General features: G+C 49.7%; 1 protein-coding gene across 10 annotated transcripts in view; it reads right to left on the bottom strand.

The window, feature by feature from the left end:
- The window catches only part of MECOM (MDS1 and EVI1 complex locus), a 350,717-nt gene that overhangs the window by 35,084 nt on the left and 289,863 nt on the right, over window positions 1-25,770 (bottom strand). For 8 of the 10 annotated variants that reach the window (XM_074591441.1, XM_074591443.1, XM_074591448.1 and 5 more), the window contains exons 3-4: window positions 13,298-13,432; window positions 2,588-2,690 (exon numbers count right to left, since the gene is read on the bottom strand). In XM_074591441.1, coding sequence (XP_074447542.1) covers window positions 2,588-2,690; window positions 13,298-13,432 — 238 coding nt within the window. Of the gene's footprint in view, window positions 1-2,587; window positions 2,691-13,297; window positions 13,433-14,114; window positions 14,333-15,203; window positions 15,487-25,770 lie in introns of those variants that run through there. The other 2 variants (XM_074591447.1, XM_074591446.1) reach the window with 2 other exon arrangements.

Below are 25,770 nucleotides of genomic sequence, written 5' to 3'. Positions count from 1 at the left end.
TGGCTTGTATTAGAAATAGTGTGACCAGCAGGAGGGAGGTGATTGTCCCCCTGTACTCAGCACTGGTGAGGCCACACCTTGAGTATTGTGTCCAGTTCTGGGCACATCAATATGAGAGAGATATCGAGGTGCTGGAGCGAGCGCAGAGGAGGGCAACGAAGCTGGTGAAGGGCCTCGAGAATAAATCTGATGAGGAGCGATTGCAGGAGCTGGGACTGTTTAGTTTGAGGAAGGGGAGGCTGAGGGGAGATCTCATCGCTCTCTACAACTACTTGAAGGGACACTGTAGAGAGGTTGGTGCTGGTCTCTTCTCACATTAGTGATAGCACAAGAGGGAATGGGTTCAAGCTGCAGGTAGGTTTAGGCTGGACATGAGGAAAAAATTCTGCACGGAAAGAGTGGTCAGACACTGGGATAGGCTGCCCAGGGAGGTGGTGGAGTCACCATCCCTGGATGTGTTTAAGACTCGTTTAGATGTGGTGTTGGGGGATATGGTGTAAGGGAGAACTTTGTAGAGTGGAGACGATGGTTGGACTCGATGATCCCAAGGGTCTTTTCCAACCTAAATGATTCTATGATTCTACGATATATGATGGTGCAGTACTACCTGTTAACTGCCTAGGTGATATCCAACAGGGATCCCTAACCCTGGCTTAGGACAAAAGTCAGGGTGTTTACATGCTACCCTAAATGGGGACATACAGCGTCTAAGGTGGATATCCAGTGGAGGCTGCCGGTCTTTGCCTTTCTGAATGAAGGAGACTGACTTAGACACGAACATCAGCACCTAAAATAGCCAAAAGGGTGTTTATAGAGTTTTTAAAAGTCTCTCTATTTCCATTAGAGTCCTTTTGCAGCACCCAACCCTGCTCAAAGTAAGACAGAGATGCACGAAGTTGGTGTAAAGAAGACAGGAGGCCTTGCTTTATATTTCATAAAATTGGTCACATCGTGTTTCTTACTGAAAATGAGCATAGAAGATCACCAGATTGTCACTTTGGAATGAATATTGCATTCCATTAGTTAGAAATTCCTGCAAAAGAATAGATTAGCTGAAGAAAATCCCAAAAAGCAAACTTGGAGAAGAGCATCCCATGATATTTTTTTCTGCTGGATTTTCTACCGATGGTTCCAGACGAGGAGCTGGATGTCCTGGCGTGGTTCCACTGCTACCTGCCCTCCAGACATAAATGCCCGGGGGCTCTGAGACAGAAAGGCACCGAGGAGTCTGCCTGAAATCTCAAATGTATGTAGTTGGTTGCTATTTTACGGTTGAGTTGATCCAGAGAAAGCATCATAGGGCTCTGTTGTCCACTGTCCATGAGCAATACTTTGGCTCAGTCTGCTTCTAAATTAGCCCTGTGGGACATGTCAGTGCAAAGATTTCCTCTGGTGTCATTACACAACAGCTACTTGACCATAGGCATGGAAAACACTATGCTTGAAAAGGGGGATGTCTTTAGCAATAAATAAACAAAGTTACCACTACGGAAAAAAAACCCAAACAAACACAAAACCGAATTAGAATGAATGAAGAATCCCCACTTTTTTCTTAAGAGAACAAAAGATATCGCTCTAAATGTACAGGCAGTTATAAAAAAGGACAGACATGGGAAAACCCCTCTGTACAGTCCCTGAATCCTCGAGAATTTGTAAAACGTCCACACTGGCATAAACTGCAACCTAATGGGCATCAAGCAGAAATCCTACACCCAGTCCTGCTGCGGCAGGCAGCAGAGCAAAAGGAGTTTCTGGAGGTGGGGGACAAATCTGAGCAACTACTCAGGAGTTTCAGAGCCGGAATCGGTGCGTCGGATGAGTAACGAATGAGCGCAAGGAGGAATAAGGGCTCAAATGTTCTCAAAAGTGACAGCAACATCAACAACCTGGGATCTTCTGTTTTCAAGAGGACAGAATACCAGTAGTTCGGCTAAGTGACAAAAAGTAACCTATAATCAGGGTCCCTACAGGTCCTGCAGGAGTAGCACAGCCTAGAGATAAGGACATGGACTCTTGTTCTCCTCCTGCAATACCCACAAAATGACCGAGTTTCAATCTTGAAGCCTTACTGCTGCCCTCAGTTGCATCTGCAGACCTCTGTTCCTGCCAGGGAGGTCTGAGTAACTGAGGGTAAAACCTGAACAACATTAGGAGTCGCGGGGATGCAATGCTGAGAAATATCAGCTGTGCAAAGGAGAGCTCACCAGACTAGCAGACACAAAATGCAACACTGAATGAAGCTACGCTCCTGGTTGGACCGGGATGGAGTGATGAAGAAAATCAACAAAGAATCCTCAATGACGGCTTGAGTGGCATCACTTTTGAGAGCAGACTCACCCTTCAGAAGGACTGAAGGACTCATCATATTACTAGACAAGTTTATTCACCGAAGAGCTTTCAGAGAAACAGGAGAGCAGAAGACAGACAAATAGCAAACCATGGTCCACCTCTCCTCCCTGGCTGCAGTGAAGCTGCAGTAAAGCCATCCCAGATTTCAAAAGGATTCCAACAGAGGAGAAATCTCCCTAATTTTTTGCTTAATTTCAGTGATACTTTCTATTAGGTTAGACAGTGAGAAGCAGCTAACCGTGAATGTCCGGAGCCATTGTTTCATGTGAATAATCTTCACTCTTCATGAACAGTAAGAGCTCCTCTCCTGGTTCAATGTCTGCTACCACTCTGTAGAATATCTGCAAAAAAAAAAAAAGAAAGGAGAATGCAATGTGACTACCACAGCAGGCAAAGAGGCATAAACCACTGCTGGTGAGTATTACAGGACCAAAACTAGTGTGGGTGCTGTCTGCCATTTGCTGGAGAGGTGCAGACTTTGACTATGGCAGCTCTGCTCGTTCCAGCCCCAGAGCTGTTGGGGCTTCGGGCTCCGTGAAGATAAAAAGGACGATCGCCTTCAACAGCCTTTGCTGCAAAGTGAGCTCCGTGATGACTGCAGGCATCGCCAGCAATTCGCATACTTAGTTATACCAAACCCACCTACAAAGTAGCCATAAAACACACCCCTGAGTGATCCATGGAAGGGAGGTAACTCCTGTTGCACTGAGAAAAGCTACTAAAAGTATCCGGAGAAGATGCTGCTGATTAAACCATAGGCATCCGACTCCCCCATTTCAATCATCTACAGAGTCCAGAAAGTTGTGAGGTGAGAGGTTTATACAAACCAGCGCGCCTGGTTATGCCTTAGCTGCAAATGGGAATCAAAGGAAAAAAATCAGTCCTGGATGAAGAAATGCTGTCAGCAACCAAAGCTGCTGGTGGTGACCCCAGCTGGTGGCACCTCGTCCCCCTGCACAGGTGACATTGGGCTCCATGCTTGTCATTGGGAAGGAGCCCCGGGGAGAAGCAGGAGCTGCTCCCGTGGGTCTGTGCACCCAGCGCCAGCACGCGCCAGCACCGCCAGGGTCTGCCGAAAGGAAATTCCCAAAATCCATCTGGCTGCTCTCTGTCTCAGCAGGAAATGTGAAGAGCACTAAAAAGCTCCACAAAGCAGCTCAAATAAATATTAGTAACTTCCTCAGGCCTTTTTAAACAAAAACACATGACAGCTATGTTTCCTACGCTAAAAAATGATGCATTTGCGTTTTCTCGGAGTAATGTATTTTTAAAGGTTTCGCTCTCAAACTCTTAACTCTCAATACTCATTTCCGTGCCTGGGGAGAAGGGCTGAAAATCACCTCCACTGTGTCAAGTCAGACAGATGCGTTTGTCCCAAGGTAGGAAAGAGTATCTAGAGCTGCGTGGGTACTTTCCTCGCCCGGTCACACGTGAACCGTCACCCATCGGGTGGCCCCGGCAGCCGAGCACATACCGACGTCCTCCAGGAGGTGGCCGTATAGCCTAATCGTTTCATTCCGCACAACTGGCCTTTGCCCACAGATATAGGCTAAAGAACTAAAAATAACGAAATAAGATGCATTTCCTCAGATTTGTTTGCTTTTCTTCGCCTTGTCCCAAAACCTGCTTCTGGAGGAGGCATGCAGGGGAGCAGCAGTGAAGGCTGCCGGGGCCAGCTCATCCCACCGCCCCAGCGCTCGCCCCTCTCCAGCTGCCAGAAGCGCTGGCAAAACACATCGGGCACAGGGCACCCATGCCACAACCCCCTGCTCATGGCCAGTTTTCCCCACAAAAACCAGGAAAAGGAGTTTATGGGCAGCCTGACCTGCACAGGCCGCACCTCCCTCCTCTTCCACGCTGTCCAGGTCAAACCATCAGCTGCGTCTGCTTGGGTTTGCAATTTTTACCCCTTGTTGAGGGGATTTCAAACTCCACCGAGTATTCTGGAGGGCACAAGGGGCCAAGAGAGCCATGGCAGGGTCTCATGTATGTCTCTTCACGCAGTCAGGTGAATGCCCGGCACCACAATCCCCTTTGGAGCTGATGCTGCCGTCGGCGCCGAAGGACGTGGGGCTGCTGCGTGGGCTTCGGCGTGCTAGGGATGCAGCTAGGGCAATGCAACTCATTCGATCAAAGGCCAAAACACATTTAAGAGAAGCCAGCTTTTAAATCCCGCAAATAAATCTGATGTCAGCGCCGTATCCAGCGAATACTTGCTTTAAGCGATATTTGTTTTTCCATTTATTAAGATAAATGTATTGAAAACTGGCTTTTTTCTTCCAGGAGTATAATGGCCTCCACATATCTGAAAGGGAAGCTACAGTCCGATCCATGGAACATAAGTCTGGTTGCTGGCTGGCTTTGGGTGGAAATAATACGTGTATGACATTGCACACTAACTGGAGAGACTTCTGCAGACCTCCCTGCTGCAACAGTACCCATCTCCCACTTGGGGTGGGAGCAGGATCAGGCCCACCCCACGGCCAGGTGGGACCTCCACCATCTCAGAGGGACCATGCCAAAGCTCCTGCCCTGCTCAGGGCTTGCCGTGACACTCCCAGGTTTTGTGTCACAGTTGGGTGAACTCAGCTGTTCTTCTGAGGTCAGCGGTGCATCCACACCAAGGAGTGAAGAAAAACCACAGCGAAGCCTTCTCCAGTATTTTTTCTGTCCCATCAAAGGTATTTAGATAGACCTTTTCACCTCTCGTCGCAAAGTGAGGACACATGGACCGTACACGGGCATAAAGAGGGTCTTGTTCACGAAGCGCTGTGCTGGGGTGCATCACTTCTCTTTGGGAAGCTCTGGTACGACGCAGCATCTTTCTTGCAGCTGTGGGACAAATCCCTAACCAGGGAGTAAACTCTGCAGCCAACTGCCCTGTCTGCGTTGCTATTCGAAAATATCAGAGATAATTAAGCTACCCATCAGAAATTACCCGGCCAGCCTCGCTGTACCTCAGCAGGGAGACAAGACAAGAGTCTCCAGAAAAACTCCATGGTTTAGGTTGTTTCTTTATTTTTGCATCTCAGAACCAACGCCCCCCAAAACAAGGTCCACGTGACAGATTTACAGCTCTGGCATTCTACTATTATTATTATTATTATTATTATTATTATTATTATTATTATTATTATTAAAATATTAACTTTAATTATTATTAGTTTTTTAAATTTCTGTATGTACAAAACCCACCCCACCTGCACTATCAGTTTATATACCACATTGCGTTCCGGGGAGGATCTAAAATAAAACATACTGAACCTAACACCAAAATGAACACGCAGGTAAAGTTAACCTGATTTTAAGAGCTGTCCTTATTACTTCATACGAAAAGCTTTTCTCCCACTCTTCCCACCTAAAACCTCCTGGAATAATCCTGTCTGAGAAAAAGCGAGACGCTAACTGTGGAAATGAACCACCTTGCCTGAGATTTTAGGCAACAGCAGACGGCGTGGGGGTCCTGCAAGCCCCCGGATGGGAAAAGCTCATAAATTACCCCCCGGCCCCGCAGGTCCCCTCCTGGCTGCCCTTATTCTGCAACAACAGCAACCTCTACTGCAGGCGGTATTTTTATTTTTTTTTGTATTAGGAAAAGCTAACGTAGAATAAACGGACTTTCCAGTTGCAAAGCTTGAAGATTTGTCGGACGCAATCCTGGCTCTGCTGTAATTAATGAAAGGGTTGAATTTTCGGACTATCGCCTCTTCAGCCCACCAAGGCCGCTTCGTTACCTGCCTTTCTCGGGTTAACCTGCCCTCGCGGCGCGCGGGCAGGCACCAGTCTGCCTCCAGAAGTATAGGAAGAGCTGCTGCATGGTAGAGGAACGACCAGGAGAGTGGTGGTGGTGGGGGGGGGGGAATGAAAAAAAAATAAAAGCAAAGTCCAGATGCGCATTTCACATGCCCTGGGATCAGCGGTGTGTGACTGCAGTTTATATAGGAAGAGCAAAATCGGATCCAGATCTGGAAACACTTTCAAAGTTCAGGGGGTCTGAGGTGGGGAGAAGTTGGGGAAGGCCTAACTCATCAGTCCTCTGTGCCTGCCTACGCCGCAGGTCATGTATTTATGCTACCGAACAGAAATAAAAGCTCCCAAACTGCAAAACCGTAAAGGGAAAGAGGAGGGCGGGGGGGGGGGAAAAAAAGGAACACACACAATTTACTTTTAAATGGATGAATAAGGCCTCATTGTTATGAATCCCAGTTTACTTTTCCTGGTCAGGCACTTGAAATTTTATTTATGCTTAATAGACTGCATTTGGCATGTGTAAAGATGACAGAAGCGTGAATTATGAACGACCTTCAACCTATTCAGGAAGTTGTAATAATTGAAATAATAGCGAAAACGCGCTCCCCGCGAGCTCGGGCCGGGGCTGAGCGCTCGGCCGCCGCCGCCTGCCCGCTTTGAAGTGCCCCGGCCATCCCGCCGGCCCCCGCGACACCCCCAGCGCTCTGTCTGAACCCCCCTCCACCCCCCGGGAGGGTTTGAGCAAAGGATGCCGGTTTGGGGGGAAAAAAACGACACTTCGGCGGCCGCGTGCGAGCAAAGACACCAGCTACTACGCACGCATCGGTCGTGCTCGGCCCTGGAGAGGAGCTGTATTCCATCGCACCCAGCTAAACCCGTTATTCCTGCGCATACGAGAGCTCTGGAAAACATTGCACGTGCCCCAGTGCTGTCTGGGAAATTCAGATTTTAAGGCAGGCGAGAGATGCTGCTGCTTGTACTTTAATACCGCCAGGCCATGTACGGAACTCGCAGGTGGGGCCATGGGGGAAGGCACCGAGCGACTTCGTCCTGCACCACGCTGGTGCAAGTGGGAAGACGGAGCAGAGGACCCGCTTTGGATGGGACGGTGGGAAAGAAGAGAAGACACCGATGGTGGAGCACACCCCCAGGGAAGCCCACAGAGCCCTGCGCTGCTGCTCCTGCGCCAACATCCAGAACTCCTGGTCTCCCCCATGGGTACATGTACCCCAGTCAAGGCACCTCTGGGGGCTCCTGGCCACCTCTGGGGGCTCCGGGGCACCGGAGAGGAGCATGCCCCCAAGCCGGGGCAGGAAAACAAGCGGCTGGAGAGGCGGCATGCACGTTGCCAACTGGCATTCGCCTCCGCGCTGCTTCGGAGCAAGAGTGGAACTTGCCTGAAAAGCAAAACAAATTAAACGTCCAAAACTAATAATAAGCGTTATGTTCAAGGAGCTCGAGCAAAATCGGGATTTATGCCCGTCAGAAAAACGAGAAGGATGAACGGATACATAACCTCACAATGAGCCGTAATTAAGCATTTGAGGGGGACAAAAAAAGAAAGAAAAAGGTCCAAACAGCGAAGCTACAATTTTAGCTCCTGTGATGAACAACTTCTGCAGCTGGAGAACTGTGTGATGAAACCTGAGCCAGGTTCTTCTTGCCATACTCAGGCAAATGATAAATTGAAACGAACTGGAGTTTTTTCAAGGGCTAACGTAGAGGAGTCCTTCCCCGGCACTGTATCGGGCCCAAAAAAAACTTCAGCAAAAATCCACAGGCGAAACTCAGCAAGTACCTGCGTGCGAGCGGCTGCGGGGGCTCTGGGGGAGCCCGGCGGGGAGGGGGAGACAGCGGGGAACCGTCCCCTTCACCCTGCCGAGATGGTGGGTGGGCACCGTAGAGCCTCGGCACCAGGACTGCGAAGAACCCTTTTCCTTCCTCATTTCCAAAATGCCCCGCAACTGCCAAAGCAGATCAAGCTGGAGGGGCTGGAACGAGGACGCTCTCCTGAAATGGCACCAGGAATCCCCCTTTTTCCACCTTTGGAGGTAAAAGGTGACTCCTGCTCCCTCAAAGCAAGGAGGGAGCTGCAGGGTGTCCCTCCACAGGACACTCTCTTCGGCGTCTCGGGGTCTGCAGGCCACCTCCCCAGTGATGTTGATGTCTTCTTCCATCATAGTGAATTTTAGCCTCGGTGAAAGCCCCGGCTCCAGGTGAGGAGCTGCCCCATCCAGCCAACCTGCTCCGGCCCTGCAGAACCTCCTGCTCAGGGGTCATTGACAACCAACACCAACTTCTGCACGTCCACGCGTTCTTCTCCTGAGGTGACCTCACCATGCAGTTGTCTTCTAACATCCCACCTTCATTCATGAACCACACAAAGTGTCAAGCGAGCTGCAGCCTTATCGTGGCTCTGTGGACGTCTATAATCCTCTATACTCTTTCTGGCAAGCACACGAATACGATCTGACAGCTCTCATTGCAAAAAAAAAAAAAAAAAAAAAAAAAAAAGGCATTTTTGCTAAGAGATGACGTGCCTTATGGTGAATCATCAATAAAAAGCTTTTCCCTTTGCTGAAATGGCAACAACTAGTTGCCGGTTTGGGTTCTAAACAATTTCTTTTAGGTCATTTCAGGACAGGCCAATGCCGAGAGTGGTAACACCACCAGCGCGTTAAGCTCCAGCTAAAACACAGGGGGACACAAAGACCGGGCAGGAATTTCACCTGCAGCTTCAGCTCTAACTGCAATAAGTGGAAAATCACCACCGATGAGCTCCTCGTCCCACCAGCCCTATGCTAACACGACCCTGGCTCCACTGGAGACAGATTTTTCAGTGGGAGCTGGATTAAGCTTTATTTTCTTAATAAACTAATAACTCATAGGAAGAATCAGGGCAGAATAGGGCCCCGTATGAGCTCAGCGTGCTTGTGCCCTCCTGACCCACCACAGCCCAAACCTAAATTTCACTCTCTGACAACAAAGCCTCAAAACTATTCCTTAAATACACAAGTTTTGCAGGTGGCTGCGGGGCTGGGGCTGCCGGAGGAGTCTCTGCCGTTCTCCGCCTGCCGTGATGGAGGGGGGGCAGCGGCAGTAAAACCTGAAACATGAAGCTGTGTCTGCAGATTAAAAAAGTTTGTAAAACATGTAAGATGTGATCAGATCTGGTGAAACCTACAGCAGTAGGTTCGCTCCTGTAAGTTTATATCGCTGACATCGGGCACGCTGTTAAGAGTAGAATACTACTGGTTTTTCTCCCGTTGCAGTAGCGTATACTTGACCATAAGGAAACAAAACAAAACACACCAAAAAAAAAAAACCAGAACCCCAAAAATCTATTTCAGCGCACACAGCAACTCAAAACCTCAGTAAACAGATCTTGAGCCACTGAGATTTTTCCATGGATAAACCAAAGGGAATCTTCAAGAGGGGGGAAGAGACCTGGAAGCTCAGAGCAGTTTCACAGCAGTTTGTGGCCGTATCACTGTCAGAGCTCTGCAAGCAATAAGCAAGATAAAAACAATATCCAGGAGTTTTAACTTCAACTGCTACCAACCACATTTCTTCACAGAAAAAAAGAAAAAAATGCCTTCTTTTCTAGCTTGAAGGTGACCGCGATCCCAGCCTGAAAATGTGCCTGGAACGTGCGACAGCCCCTGACACGCCATTGCTATGGTCACTGCTGCATTTGCAACTGCACTTTCATTAACATATATATTTTAAAATAATGCTTTTGCTGGGGTGACAGCACAGCCAGAAAGCCTAACAGGGCTAATCATCCTGAAGTCATTAAAAAGTTGAACTAATTGACGTTTAATGATAACAGAGGGGAGTCGTCCAAGTTAGCAGAAACCGGTATTGAATCCTAACTGACTTTGAGCTGAAAAAACGCATTCCAGGGACAATACCAGTGACAAGACTCTCCGCAGCTCTGCCCACACTGGAGTCTCTTTGGGGAAAGGGGAAAACGCGAGTGCCCTGCTTGCGGGATTTTATTATTCGTATACATCTTGAATTACATACGTTCAGGTCAGATTGGGTATGACAGGAGATAATAGGAAGACAGCAAAGAGAAATCCTAGATCAACCCAAACAAAAAAATAAATAAATCGATTTAAAAAAATGCAGCTTTTGAACCCTACTCCACCTCCCATCAACTGAAACACGAGTTGCATCCAGCGTGCGTGTTTTGACTGCATCCCACCATTATCGGGCTGTTCATCTTAGCAAAGCTCGTTTATACAGTCATAAGAAAGAGCCCAGGCCTTTTGTAAAGTTGATCCCAAGTGATGAAACCTAACCTCAACCGTGAGTCGGGGGGTGGGGTGGTATGCCTCAGAAAAAAAAAAAAAAAAGTCCAATGGAGAAAACAACAACAACAAAAAAATGTTTTTCTTTCACTCTTTTTTGTTAAATACAGAAGGTAGAGCTTAGCAGAGCGACTACATTACACGTCGCCCTGAGATTCATCTAAATCCCGCCTCGAGCAGTCTGGGAATCATACCTGCCTGTCAGTCAAGCTTGAATTTAGTAGCATAAACTTGTGGGCAGCGTGAGGCTGGGAGCGCTGGCAGGATCTTTTACCTTTTCAGGTACAGCCCAATGTTTGCCTGGGAATTTTACAGATGAGTTGAAGCAATTAGAGGTGAACAATTACCGCTGATCAAGTGTCTGCGCCCCGGGAGCGAGCAGCGTCTCCCGCAGCGGGGATGCTCCCCGTGGGATGAGGGCTGCTGAGGTGCTTCTTATTCCCGGGGGGAACCGGGGAGAACCGGGTGCCCCCCCACTGGCTGCGGCTCCAGCTGAGCTGGGGCCTCCTGTCCCAGCTGGGCTGCGTCACCTCTGTCCTCCAGCTCTAGCTACGACCACTCACACACGTCCTCCGGCTTCACCTTTTTCTTTTTTTCCTTTTCTTCCCCCCCACCTTCTTTTTTCCCTTTTTTTCTAGGAGCTACAGCAGCAGTGACCCAAAGGCAGCCCCACGCAGTCCGTGCACAGCCACATACTGCACGCTCAGTCCTGCCTTGCATTTGTCACTCCTTGTACACGCACACGTTTGGCCATGTAATGTCCATTTCCCAGTTTGCCTTCCTATTATATTTTATATTACCTCTGGCGAGCTTGTGCCAGAAGAAAGCAGAAGGAGGAGCTGTTAGAAAGGCTTTTTTCGCTTTAAGATTCGAGAGCACATTTTTAGCATTAACTTTTTAGGCTCTGGTCATAAAACGCTGGAGCGCGCGTACAGTTTTGTGGGTAAATGTGCAGCGTTTCCAGAGGGCCAAATGAACAACAATCTCTTGCTGACAGCGACCAGCTCACAACACGCTACTTGAAAGACAACCAATTCTTAATTTGCAAATCTCAGCAACAATAAGCCATAAAAATATGGAATTATGAACAGCACGATACTGTGCAAAATAAATAACAAGTCTCCAGTGAATGAAGGAAATCATTGGCAGCAGTACAGCCACCATTACCAAATCTCAGAAATGTAAACACTAAAAAAAAAAAAAAAGAGAGAGAAAGTTACAAGCGCCATAACTTTCCTTCCAAAAACGTCAAAATGCGGGTGCGCGTCTGCGTCGCAGAGGTAGATGCTGAGGTTCCAGCCCCGGGGGTAGTTTCAGTTGCAGATCCCCCAATACCGACGCAAAGACAGTAAGTTGCTTTGGCCAACGCACGTGATTCCGCTTCTAATCTTTCCTATCTGTGCCAGCTCTTCTTAAACATAAAATATCTGCATTTGCTCTTTCAATTAAGCTATATAGTTTCCTTTTCGTATTGCTGTTCCGTAACTGCTCTGCACCGAGACAATTTACCGTTTTTCAGTGTAAAGCACATTTCAACTTGGAAAAATGTATTTTGCATTTACTAATAATCTTTATGGTTTCTTTAGTTAAACCAGCTGCTCTATCAAAAAGAAATTACATCTCAGTCAGCTGGCTCATTCTGCGCTACATGTGCTCAGGGCTGAACTGTAGAAATTGAAAATTTTTAAAAAAATCTGCTCTCATAGTTTCTGAAAAAGTTATTTAAACCGGTTTTAATCAACTATCTCGCATGAGCGAAATACATAATGCTGTGCTGGAAATAGCAGGCTGTCTCACATTCATTTCCTATACGTAAGGAATTTGATTAGAAAGAATGATTTCTAATTGAAGCTTTGTGTCTGGTTGTGATTCTTCTTTCAATGCTGTCAAGGCAATTAAATCAGCTAAAGATAATCTTTAACGTTCACCTGATGCAGTTAATTAAGTGGCGAAAAATGAAACGCTGATTAAACGAATCAAACCCTACCTTTGCAGGTAGCAAAGTTTAAATTGGAAACAAGAATTTACAATCAGTTGTTGCTGTGCATTTTTTGATATTTTACTTTAAAGAAGTATAGCTTTCTTAACCTAACTTCACCCATTAAAATATTTCATAATGGCATGTATTATCCACAGACTAAAGCGAACCTTGATTTAAGAAACACCTAATAACTCATCAGCATAATTGAAAACAAAATGCTTCACTGCGTCCTTCCTCCACCTATCCCAGCCTTTTTTTTTTTTTTCCAAACACACAAGGACAAATAACGTTTCAGCCCAACAAAGAGTGGATTTAAGTGCAAGACATGAAAAGAAAAAGAAAACCACTGAAGATCCTGGTTCAGCATACAAGCATTACGAGTTCCAGCAAAGTGCATGGGAAGGTGTAATAATAATCACGCACGTGTGCATTCAAATCCGAAGCCCCACACATGCAACTACATCGGCAGCATTATCACTTTTGCGTCTTCCCCTCCACTTTTCCCATTAATTTCACGTTACAGCTTCTCATCAACTCAAAGGTTTAACGTAGCAATTCAAGTGGACCGGAACGGGAACCAGAAAACGCTGCTAATTCAAAAATCAGCAAACACTGGCTTTGTATTCCTAAGAAAGCAGCCCAAATTTTTATCAGGCATAAGATTAAAAAAAATAAAAAATATTATTTATGAATCAAACAACAACGTGGAAAAACAGAAAATTCATATTATCTGTAGCCCATAATCAAAATTATTCTATTCTGCATTTCACATCCGTGCCTTATCTTTTGCCATAACAGCAAACAGGCCAAAATCTGTCGTGAATTGCTGTTATTTTTTTTATCCATTGACACATTAAAGTTCCTTACAAAAAAATAAGCCCAGGAAGTGAACACCACATACCTGATCACTTATCTGACATGCAACGAGGTTGTGCTGATTGTAGCATCCAGCAAACTTGATATATTTGAGCCAGTTTCCTACATCTGGTTGACTGGCATCGATGCAGAACTTCACATTGCAAAACTCATCCAAGATCTAAAAGGAAGAATATGAAAGAGTGAATCTTTTTGTCGCTGTCTGGGCATACTAACCAAAAGATAAATCACAGGTTTCCAGGCAAACAAATGGATAATAATAATCATCATCATAATAATAAAGGCTTGTTTATTCAGAAATACACTTCTCTGGTGAGATATTTTTTTTTTAGGAATGGTCAGAATACATACATAATAATAAATGGACAGTAAATGTACTGAAAAATATCTTGACAAACGCTTACATGTAATTGGGACGTTGTCTAATTATTGCTAAGAAGCGCTATGTTAATTTCAAAGGGATTGATTTTCTATGTATTCATCAGTGACTAAGTTTGAAATTTTGATTTTAATTAAACACAATTCTGTCAGGGAATATAACAAAAATTATTAAAATAGGTGGCATTAGCTTCATTTGAGGCTTCTGTGTTGTTTCAGGATTTACGTTGCTTGTGGCACCCACTTAGTCTTTTCGTATTTGTTACTCTGAACCAAACTTTATCTGGTAGGCAGAGTTATTTATCTTGTTTTAATACTACGCTTCCCCAACAGCCCTTCTGTGCAACACTTAAATCACTCCCCTTAATTGAAGCAAATAATAGAACTCCCTATGCCAAACTAGAGAAAATAAATGAAAAACAACGTAAACACTCATGCAAAACATGGCAGTATTCAATACATACCAATACATGCTTCCAATTATGCAGACAATAAACAAATATAATGAGATCGCTCGTGGACAAGCTGAAGAGGATGTTCTATTCTAATATTATGACAAATTACTAATCATTACGTACGACTGAATATCATTACTTATTTGCAAGCTTTACCACCGGCCTATCCTAAACTTTCCACAGCATCCCAGGGAGCTCCCTGCTACATTTGTAACTTTCTCCCGGCTGGGCACCGGCACCAAAACACCCGACTTTTAGCAGGAAAAAAAAAAACCAACAAAAACAAACAAACAAAAACCCACAAAAAAAAAAAAAACAACACCAAAACCAAAACTTAAAGCACACGCCCCAGCCGAAAAGCAAAGGGAGAGGGAGGTTGTTTCCCCGATGGGAAACGTTTGTGTCGGCGTCCCGGCCCCAGCGCACTTTTGGCCTCCGGGCTGAATGGCCGGGAGCCCCGGCATTGTGTGTCACTTAGTTAATGAAAACCCACGGAAGTTTCCTATCAAGGGCTCACAATATCGCCTCAGCCCCGCTTCACCTTCGTTAATTAAACGAGCCCCGCGGAAAGCTGCTCTCCCCGCGGGGGCGGACGGGCCCGGGGGTAGCCCAGGTACGGCGGGGGCTGCCCGGGTCATCGCCCCCCCCCTCCCCCGCCCCCCCCCCCCGGCGGCTGCCAGGATCGGGCCCGTCTGGGTGGGGGGGTGGGGGGTGTGCGCGCGAGGTGTGCAAGTCCGTGCCTGCCCATGCGGGGTTTCTCCCCCCTCGATAAAAAAAAGAAGGGGGAAACCCCAACACCTCCCATCCCCCCCCCCCCCCCCCGCCACCCCAAATCCCGGCGGGGCCCAGCGAGCGCCCCGCGGCCGCGCACGGCGCGTCCCATCCCACGCTGCCCGCACCTCCGACGATTATTTTTTGGAAGGACGGGGCGAGGGGGGGGCATTTAATATTCCCTTTCAAACCCCCAAGAAGGAGGGGGAGCTCACCCCCCCCACCCCCCGGGGCGACGGAGGAGGGTCTGCCCGGTGGCGCGGCGGGCACCGACAGGGCAGGGCAGCCCCGTCCCGCGGGGCCGTGGGTAGCGCTCGCCGCTCTTACCTTGTGTCGCCGGGAGCCCGCGGGGGCGGGAGGCCGGGGGGTGGGGGGGGGGGAAGGGAATGGGGGGGAAGAGAGGGGAAAAAAATATCCTTCAGGCGGCTGGAAGCAACATCTTGGCGTCAAAGGCAGGCAGAGGCCGAGGCCGTCGGGGTCCGGGGCTGCGGCGGGCGGTGCGCTCCGGCATTTGTCGGGGGCCCGGGGCGGGCGTTGGGGGGGGGGGCTGGGGGTGGGGGGGACGCTGCCGGCCCCGGAGGGCTCAGCGGCGGCGGGGCTCGGCGGGTTTCTGCCGGCTGGCCATCACCTTCCCCTTTCGGCCCCTCCTGGTCTTATCGGGGGGTGTGTGTGTGTGTGTGTGTGCGTGCGAAGAAAGTTATCGGGGAAAAAAAAGGGGGGAGGGAAAAAAAAAAAAAAATAATAAAAAAAGAAAAACCCCAAAACCACGCAACCTTCTTTAAGAGGGAAAAAAAAAAAAAGAAAAACACCACCAACAAACAACAACAACAAAAAAAAAACCCCGCACCGCACACCGCTCAACAAAACAAACTTCTTTCACTTCTCCGCCGGGGATGGGAGAAAAGTGTGCGTGGGCGGGCGGGCGGCTCTCCCCCTCCCCACCCCCGCAGCTCTGCCCGCGGCGCTTCTTCCCCGCCGCACCCCCGGGCAGCGCCCGGCCCCCCCCCCACCCCCCCCCGCCCGCCCGCCCGCCCCGCCGCCTTTACCCACCCCCCCACCCACCCCTCCCCGCCCACCCCGTCGGGTCCTGCCAGCTCCCCTATTCGGCCACTGTCTCTTTAAAGCGGGGCAGCCCCGGTCGCGACGGCGGGTCCGTGTCCCCCCCCCCCCCCGCCTTTTCTCCCCGTCCCGGGCGGCGGCGGCGGCGCTCCCGGTGCCCTTAAAGCGACAGCGGCCCCCGCGGTCGGGGGTCAGCGCTGGGTCGCGGAGGAGCGGCCCATCCGCGGGGGCGCACCGGGGGTCCGCGGGGGCGGCACCCCCCGTCCGGACGGGGGGTGCCGCCCCCGCGGACCCCCGGTGCGCCCCCGCGGACCGGTGCGCGGTGCAGCTCGCCTCTATTTATACACCGGCAGCGCCGTCGCGGCGGCCCCGCAGAGCTCGCCCCGACGGCTTGTCCCGGCTCGTCATCCCTCTGGTTATTAATAATAAATATTTTTTTTAATAAAATGCAACTTCTTTTTATTTATTCCCCCCGACCCCACGCCCAATTGTCCGTTTGCCGGCGCTTCCTAAACGATATTTTATATTTTATTTTTTTTATTTTTTATATTTTTAAAAATTTTTTTTCCCTTTATTTATTTGGTAACGAATCCCATGAATGGAGCCAGCGGGAGGTTGGGCTCTGCCTACCGGCGGGGGCGACAGCGCCGGCCGGGCCCGCTCCCACCCGCAGCCCCCGCCGGCTCCGGGATTCTCCCGACTTCGCCAAACCGTCCCGAAAATCCCACCGCGACGCGAAGCCGCAAACGGGCCCCAAAAAGTTTGGCACCGTCCGGCATAACTACGGCAAGAGACGCGTCTATACGTGTATTTTGGGGAAGAGAGCAGGGGAAAAAAAAAAAAAAGAGAGGGGAAAAAAAAAGAGGGCTGAACTGTATCTTTTATTGCACGATCCAGAAGTGCCACCCACTTTTTTTTTTTTTTTTTTTAAGTGTAGATGTATTTCTCAGACTAAAAGTCGATTTTTCTTTCCCGGGGGGCCGGGGAAGGAGGGCAGGGGGAGGGCGAGAAACCGGGTGACAAGAGATGATGATTAATTCGTCTCAGCGGCCTGTTATCTGTGACATTGAACTGTTATTTCAGATAATAGCTATTGTTCAAGGCGGGGAGGGGAGAGAGAAGGGGGAAAAAAAAAAAACCCGCACGCAGTGGTGGTAGGTAGGACAGGAAAAAAAAATAATAAAAAAAAAAAATTCTTTGTCAATAACCTCAAAAAACCTGGTGGGAGATTCCCATAGCACTCGGGCCTGAGAACCGAGCCGCCCGCCCGGTTTGCCGGGCCATTGATTTCCTGCCCTCCCTCCGCTCGCCCATTGTTGGAGCTTTTTTTTTTTTTTCCCTTATTATTATTTTTTTTTCTCTCTCTCCCTCTCCTTTTTTTTTTTTTTTTTTTTTAATTTAGCCATAAATTGGACCGGCTCGAGCTATGAGCTGTTCTATTTTCTTCCTGTCAGGATGAGGGATTTGTTTTATGATGCATTGTGTATTAAATACAAGTAATCTGGGAAACTGATTGCTCGAGCCCATAGGCCTGATCAGCGGCCCCGATAGGAGCCGGAGCCCCCCCACACCCCCCCCCTCAACCCACCCACCCCCCCCCCAGCTTTGCCACAAAAGGAGGAAACGCCGGTGGATAAACAAAAGGGCCTCCCGGTACCGGCAAAGCGGGGCCGGCCGGCACCGGAGCTCCGCCGCCACGGCGCCGCCCGCCGCCGCTAGGTGGCGCTAGCCGCCGGGACACCGGCCGCGGGACGCGCCGGGAGCGGGACCGGCAGCGGGACCGGCAGCGGGACCGGCCGCGGGACCGGGACCGGCAGCGGAGCAAAGGCGGGCGAGCCCGCCGCTACCCGTTGGGTTTTTTTTGGAAAAAAAAAAAAAAAAATCCCATTTTTGGTAATTCCCCTTCACGCAGCGCTGCCGGCTGCGTGGAGGAGGAGGAGGAGGAGGAGGAGGAGGAAGGCACATGCCCCCCAGTTTATGTCGGGGCGCGGCGAGAGGCGCTGGGCAGCGCGGGGGGCGTTGGGGGGCGAGCCCCGCCCGGCCGCCGGTCACATAAGGGGACGTTGGAGCTGCACACAAACGTATATATTTTTTTCTTTTTTCAAGAATCTTTTAAACACATCTGTAGCCTTTTTCTCCCTCCCCTTGGACAGTTTGGTAGGCGCTTCAAGAGGCCCAAATATTTCCACAGGGTCCCTTTTGCAATTGTTTATTTAAAATAAGTCGCTATATTAGTGGAGGCAGTAAGGAGTTAGTACTCGAGTCTGCTAGTAATTCCCACCAGGCTGTAAACTGATGCCTCTTTTAAGCCTTTAACTTCATGGTCGTCCCAGAAGTAAAAGTTCTCATAATGGAGACCCTATGGGCATCGTGCATTCCAGCACATCATTAAAGCAAAGCAAAGCAGCTCAGCCAAAGCCAGATGAAATAACTGCACTGTCCACTTTTAATGGGCTTCCTGTGGACAAACACCGCAGAGGACAATGGTAAAAAATCAGACGAGTCGCTGGCGATTTCTTAAAATACCGTAAATGTTCATATTAGGCTTAATATTATCCTTACGTTTATAGAGCAAGCCACTTCATAACCGCATTTTTAAGTGGGGTTTAATGTTATATTTCTCAAGGTGACTAATCACAACATTGAGCATCCTGACTAACACTGCGGTGAGTGTTTAAAATACTGGGCGAGTGTATCAAGCAGGGAGGGAGAAAGGAAAAGCAAAGCAAAATAAACACGCAGAAAACAACTGCCCTCCGACACATCCGAACGCTCCGGGACAGACACGGGAAAAGACCGACAAGCAGGAAAGGCGACGCAATTTCTGCGTGTTAATTCCTCCCACCCTCTGTTGCAGGTATTGACTTTAAAAAAACTGAAAGCAAATAAACCCGAAAGTGTTGCTGCTTATTTCAAGGGGAAGAGGCAGACCGCTCCCCAGCCCTCGCCCAAAGGAGCAGCTGTGGTGGGCATTGCAGTGCCACCGCGGCCCCCCGTGCCCCATCCCGGCCGCCCCTCCTGCCCTCACACGCTGACGGGCTCGTCCCTCCCAGCCAAAAGGCAGTTTTCGAGCGAGGGAGAGGAGGAGGAAATTAAAGGTAAAAAAATGTAAATAAAAAATTTCCCTTGGTCTGGAAATGGGCCCAACTGAAAGCATGTTAATCTCCACCTCAGTAATTTGGTTCTTCTGGAGAAGACAGAAGCCCTGCTGCTGTGCCCTGCACTTCATAAATCACGTCTTTATGTGGACAAGGTCAGGGCACCTAACAGCTCAGACATGGGCCTTTGCAGTGGCTCGGAGGGCTCCGGCATGTTTATTCTCTCGCACAGATCTCCGAGGAGCAGTCCAGCACGCTTCTAATTACTTTTGATTATTTTCATTTGCTCGGGTCAGGCTGGCTTTGCCGGCGCTGCTGGAGGGTGGGTTTCCTCCCCCCTGGCCCGGCTGCGGGACGCTGGGGGGATCAGCGCTCTGCTGCACCCGGCACCCCCTCCCCAGGGCAACGCGGGGCTCCGGGGACCCTCTGGGGTCCCCCTTTCGGCAGCTGCCGGGCGGGAAGCGCGAAACCCCCGGGGCTGGGGCTGGGGCACCCAGCTGGGCTGTCCCGTCCCCCCGCTATAGCCAGGCAGCGAGGGGCATTTAGCCATCTAAAACGAGGAGTATGCAGAAAAGACACACACACCCCCCGCCGAAAATACCGACTGCCTTCAGGGAAAAAAATAAACAACGCCGTATCCTTGCAAAGACATTAGAGCGGTGCATGTGCAGGCGGTAAAAAAGTTGAAGGACCTCTGCAACTCCCGTGGGGCCGGGGGCTGTGCTCCGGGAGCTGCAGAGCACGGTTAGGTCTGCTCTCCTCCTACTGCTGTGTGACACCCCCCCCCCCCGGCACGGCGCTTTATGGCTGGGATAAATAAATACGTACAGCGAATGTGCGGCGCCCACGCGGAGCAGATGCACGGCAGGCGCTGCTCCCTGCTCGCACCCACGCGTACGGTCTGGAGCAGCCGCGATGCTGCTACTGGACAAGTTGGACAGTAAGTTGACCACGAGCCAGCAATGGCCAAGAAGGCCAATGATATCCTGGGGTGCATTAAACAGAGCACGGCCAGCAGGTCGAGGGATGTTGTTCTCCCCCTCTGCTCTGCCCTGGTGAGGCCACATCTGGAGTCCTGTGTCCACTTCTGAGCTCCCCAGTTCAAGAAAGACAAGGAACTGCTGGAGACAGTCCATCAGAGCACTACGAAGCTGATCAAGGGAATGGAGCACCTCTCACATGAGGAAAGGCTGAGGGACCTGGGTCTGTTCAGCCTGGAGAAGACTGAGAGGGGATCTCATCAATGCTTATCAATAACTAAACAGTGGGTGTCAAGAGGATAGGCTGGACTCTGTTCAGTGGTGCCCAGCGACAGGACAAGGGGCGACGGGCACAAGCTGGAACACGTAAATTCCATGTGAACATGAGGGAAAACTTTACTGTGAGGGTGGCAGAGCACTGGCACAGGCTGCCCAGAGAGGTGATGGAGGTATTCCAAACCCGCCTGGACGCGTTTCTGTCCAACCTGCTCTGGGTGACCATGCTTTGGTGGGGGGTGTTGGACTGCATGATCTCCAGAGGTCCCTGCCATTCTGTGATACTACCCAAGTACTGAGCAGAAAAGCTCCCCTTTTTCTCTCCTATTAAAAATCCATGCTCCAAAATAGCACGTTCCTTCTTACCCCAAGCTGAGCTCGACAGCCCAATCCAGCTTTCTCATCTGCCATTATCCTGGCATGAGCGGGGTCCCACCAGACCCTCTGCCCTCCCTGGCTCTCATATATGCAAACCCACTGGTGTGCCGAGCACCAGGGTGGGCACCGCCGTGTCTGGGCACCCAGGCGTGCATCCCGCCGGCGGGGGTGTCCCTGCAGGCGCGGGTGCCGTCACGGCTGACTGATGAGGGGAAAATTCCTGAGCAGGGGCTGCCTGGTGGGGAGGAGTTTTCAGGCAGGCACCGAGCTGCGCCGCCGGGGTTCGAGCCTCAATCTTTTTGGATCTCGGGTGTTACTGCATCCCAGGAGAAGGGAAATCGCAGCCGATTTACCTTCTCCATCAATAAGGATGATGTGAAAATGGGCCGGTGACTGGTATCCAGCTGCCTGAGTGAATTTGCTCCTGGCGTGGGGAGGAAGGCTTGGAAACCCTGTAGAAACTGCCCTTCCTCGCGTCAGGAAGAGAAGTTAGAATGGCTTATCACAAACAAACCATGGCCCTCACAGCCAGCCCCAAAATTTGATGCTGAGGGATGTGATGCTGCTTGTCCACCCCCCAGCTGAGAGCACGCTCCTTGCAACGGGAGAAAACCTCCTCGTTTCCCTCCTCCAAATCTTCCCCCGGGTTTCCCTGCCAAGGCGCGTGCTCTGGCGCTGGACGCTGAGGGCTGTTGCTGTTTTCCTTCGTAGTGTTCATTACTTCCATTACAGAAGAGTCTGGAAGCCTCCAAATCCAGCCCGGGCCCTTCTCAGGCTCAGGGTTACTGCACCCGCAGGGCGAGGCGGTCCTCGCCGTGAGAGTTTGGCACGAGTGTGTGCTAAGAGAAAAGTCGGGGCAGAAACCCGCCTCGGCGAGCTGGTTTTAACACCTACTAGAGACGGGGCGATTTCAGGCAGCGGCTGATTGATGTGGGTGCTGGCCTCCTGTCCACCCAGAAGCGGTGTGCTTTCCTGTGCTTTACCCCTTTCTCATGTTTTGAAAGCAAGCCAGAATTCTGGAGAATCTGGGAAACTCCATTGGCGATGCCCTTATTCTGCATCTCTCCCCGTGTGCTGGGCGGCCTGGAAGGGCTCTTTTCTCTCTTAATCACCCAAAGAGTGAAAGACCTTGAGCACGGTCCTCTAAAACCTACCAACATGACCAAAAAAAGTCTGATTTGGGCTTTTTTTAGCACTCTCCCATTCATCCTTGCTGAAATGCAACCGAATAAATCTATACCGGGTTTGTGCCCGCTCCTACTTCCCACAATCTGCTCATCCAGAGATGGAGCAGCGGGACCCCGCAGACGGAGGCTGTGCGTGGGGTGGCCGGAGGCTCCCACCTGGTGTAGCCACCGCTCCTCTGCCCGGAAACACAACTTTTTTTTGCAGAAGCTGCTCTAAAAATGGAAGAACTCTAAAAACTAACACTCCCTGAGAAGGCACCATACCTGGCAGGTGGAAAGCACAGTAAAAGGATTTTGCAGACGTCCTATGCATGTATGTGTGTAAGAATTCAACAGGGAGCCATTAACTCTTTGCTTCCTCCAAATTTTTAATTTTCAAGCCTTTAGATTTGCCAAGCAGTCTGAGGGCCTGCTTTGGAAAACTTTTTCCAGCCGCAGAGCCCGTCGTGGCATCGTGAAGAGCCGGGCAGGAAGGGTGCGTGGCAGCAAGCCCTGGGGCACTGTTTGGGTCTCGGCACAAAGTCTGGCAACTCAGTCCAGAGCCTGGCAACAAAATTTGCGAAGCAGAAGGATGGAAAAGAAAATACCAAAGCAGGGAAAAATATGCCAGGCTGAAAGGGGTCGGAAGGGTTAAACGACAGAACTTTACACTAAAAGAATTAATGTGATGCATAACAGGTAATTCTATTTTAATATTCAATTTTAGGAGTGACTGGCTATTTTCAAAGCATTCCTATTGTAGCCAAAGTTTTAACTAGGCGTACAAGAGTGGACATAAACACCTGCGGACTTTATAAGAGTAAGAAGCAATTTATCACCCAATAAAAAGTCAAACACTCATTTTAAAATTTTCAGGTTTGCATTTGCTGTTTTAAATGTACATGTGTGGACGGTTCTAGGGGAGGTTCAGGGGAGGCGGGTGCACATCCTACACGCAGCAACACACATGCACGCAGCCAACGTAACCAGCTCCCGCAGCGGGGAAGAAAAATCTGCCTGTAAATATCGGTGTTACGGTTTCATCCCCCCTACATCTGATATTAAGCCCGTTGCGATCATCGACCGGAGTTGTCTAAAACTTGAACTAAACAGGCATTAAGTCAGCTGGCATATAAAATTACTGCACTTCGATTTTCAGATAAACCACAAAACTTGATGAACTAACATTGTTCCAGCTGAATTAACTCATCATCCCTGGGAAGAGAAGGTTGCGGAGAAAAGCGAGGGCTCTAATAGCGGCGATTAATCCTCCTCCCATTGCAAGGCGCTTGCCTACGAGCGCGGAGATGCCCCGCCAAAGGCAGGCTGAGGATCCACACTGCCTCAGAAACGTCGCTGCCCTGCCAAGCCCTGACAGTAGCATCAGGTATTATTTACATGTGGGGAGGAGAAGGAGAATTCTTTGTTACGGGCTCGTTATAAAACTATAAATAGGTTAAAACCCTGTCAACCGAGTCATGCTTGGTAGACAAGTCCGAGGACTGAAATTCAGGAACGCTAATTTATTCAGGCGGCGGAGGAACATGCAAGGTTGATCCTTATCCTGTGCTGGGGCAGTCTCCCCGGGATTAAATTGTGAAGTATTTGGACCGGGGGTGCTGTGTGAGCGGGTTCCCCACCATGGGCGGGCAGAGCTGTTTGTGTGCACCCACCCTGGGAGGGGAAACCAGGGTCCCGAGCAGTAAATGCTTGACTTGCCCTGTGCTGGCACCGCAGCCCGCCTGGGCGCGCATTGGAAGCGCTTCTCCACATAAATTAGTCGCACATGGGTAAAGGTGCCTGATTAATTTTGAAAAGATCTTACTCCGAGAGCTACCTGGTTTGCACTAAAGAGATTTCGCGCAACAAGGAAATTTTGCTCTCTAGGGGAGAGGGGGTGGGGGCGGAATATATTTGATACAGGTGTCAAAAGAAACCTGTCCTCTAACCAAAAAAACGTGTGTTGATCACAATGGGTTATTAATGAAATAGCTGTGAACATCAGCATATCCTTGTGGCAGATTTCTTTCATGAATGAGTTGAACATTTTCCAATTTCAGGGAAGTGCTGCTACCTATAAACTTGGAAATTAAGGGCTTTTTCCCCTGAGACTGGGCTCCCTCGGGGCACTTGTGTTCTGGCATGCATCCCTTATTTGCTGAAGAAATTTCAAACTTGGTAATTTAGCACCATATTGATAAAACAAAGCGGGGGGGTGGGGGGGGAAAGGCGGTTGGGCATGTGTGCGTGTGAAGGAGGAGGGAGGTGAGTGGTACAGCTTCAGGCATTTTTTTTTCCTGTGGCTTTTTCTCCACAAGTCACGCTGCAGATTTTGTGCGAGATTCATAGAGAAAACACTCCCAAGATACAATACGTTCAGGTGCACATCAATCCATAAACTGAGTTTTGCAGATGCAAAATGACCTGCAGAATTTGAAGGAGGATGGAGACCATTTTTTCCATATAACTTATTTAAGCCTAAGATGTTGGGCTAAATTTGCCAGTAGCAGAATTATGAGTATTAGTATTATTAGTATTACAGCAGCACCTAGAGGCCCCAGTCGAAACTGGGACCCTTTGTGGGTAGAAAAATAATAAACACGAGTCTCTGCCCTGAAAAGCTTGCAGTTGGCACAGATGGGATAAAAAGCGTGCTGGATGGGAAGATTATAATTTTATTTTGGCAGATGGAATATGGAGATTTGCTCATGGAGAAAATCGGTGGCAGGCTGGGAAGGAACCTCGTGCAATATTTTCCCATAACTTTAACTCGTCGAGAAGTTGCTTTTTACCTCTTTCCTTTGACTGCAATGAACAGAAACTCCTGTCTGCCTGCTGGTGTTCATGGCTTCTCATGGATAAATAAGGGGAGCCTGCTTGGCCTCTGCCAGTTAAAACAGCTCTGCATGCTTTAATATGGCTCATCTGTAGCAGAAATTGTACTTTATCGCCCTTTTTTAGCTAGGAAAATATTTTAGCTTTGGAATGAACAGTTGATGCTTTGGAAGAGATCTTTAAACATAAGCACGTTGCGCTGATTGGTACCATAAATGAAAGCTCCTCCTATAGAAACAGTTTTGGGGAGGATACATAAAACTCTGCCTCCGACTTTTGCGGGAGGAATGTGAAACGGAGTTCATGATGTCAAGTCTGGTTGCTAGGAGTCACCGAGCCATCCTGCAAGTGCAGAACGTAAGATGGATCACGATCCCCACCAGGCAGAGCCGGGGAGAGACTGCCCCCGCCACAACACCCGCACCAAGCGCCTGCAGGAAGCAGCAGGGCATAGGCACGCGCTCACGATGGGTCACAATTTTTTGGGGATCTATATAAACAAAATGAGGCAATGATTTAAGAACACGTCTCTTTCCGCCAGGAAGGATTTCAGAGTACGATCCGGAGTGCTGAGAATCCAGTAGCGTAAATACCGTGCTCTGGATCATTTCTCTCCCTTTGCAAAACTCTTCCCTGTGCATCCTTCAGGCCAGATCCTCACACGGGGCAAAGCGAAGATTCGTTGAGGTTAAGGGAGCTATCACAGCTTTTCAAGGAGTTATAAGGGCCTGGGGTGAGATAAGGAGTGAGATAAGGGCCTGGGAAGGTGGTCACGCATTCACCAGGGAAGCACCAGCAGCTCGAAATGCGGAAGACAGCACTGATAGAATTGTAGAATCATAGAATGCGTTGGGTTGGAAGGGACATAAGACAGCTGGCCACCTTGGAGCTGAACTGGTGGCCAGAACTGTTGATCCAGCCCAGATGGAGTGCAGTTTCCACCCAAAATTACTGTGTAGTCCTGGGATCAGACAGCCCAGACCTGGGCTGCCCCTGGGCTGTAGATGGAGGAATCGCTCCATCTCCAGAGGAAAGCCAGTCCTAGATCCCCCCACTGCCTCCAGCTCCAGGCTGGGGCACGGCGCTGGTACGTGGAGTGCTG

The sequence above is a fragment of the Larus michahellis genome, chromosome 6, assembly GCF_964199755.1.
Source record: "Larus michahellis chromosome 6, bLarMic1.1, whole genome shotgun sequence".
In the NCBI taxonomy this organism is placed as follows: domain Eukaryota; kingdom Metazoa; phylum Chordata; class Aves; order Charadriiformes; family Laridae; genus Larus; species Larus michahellis.
This window is presented reverse-complemented; position numbering and strand designations above follow the sequence as displayed.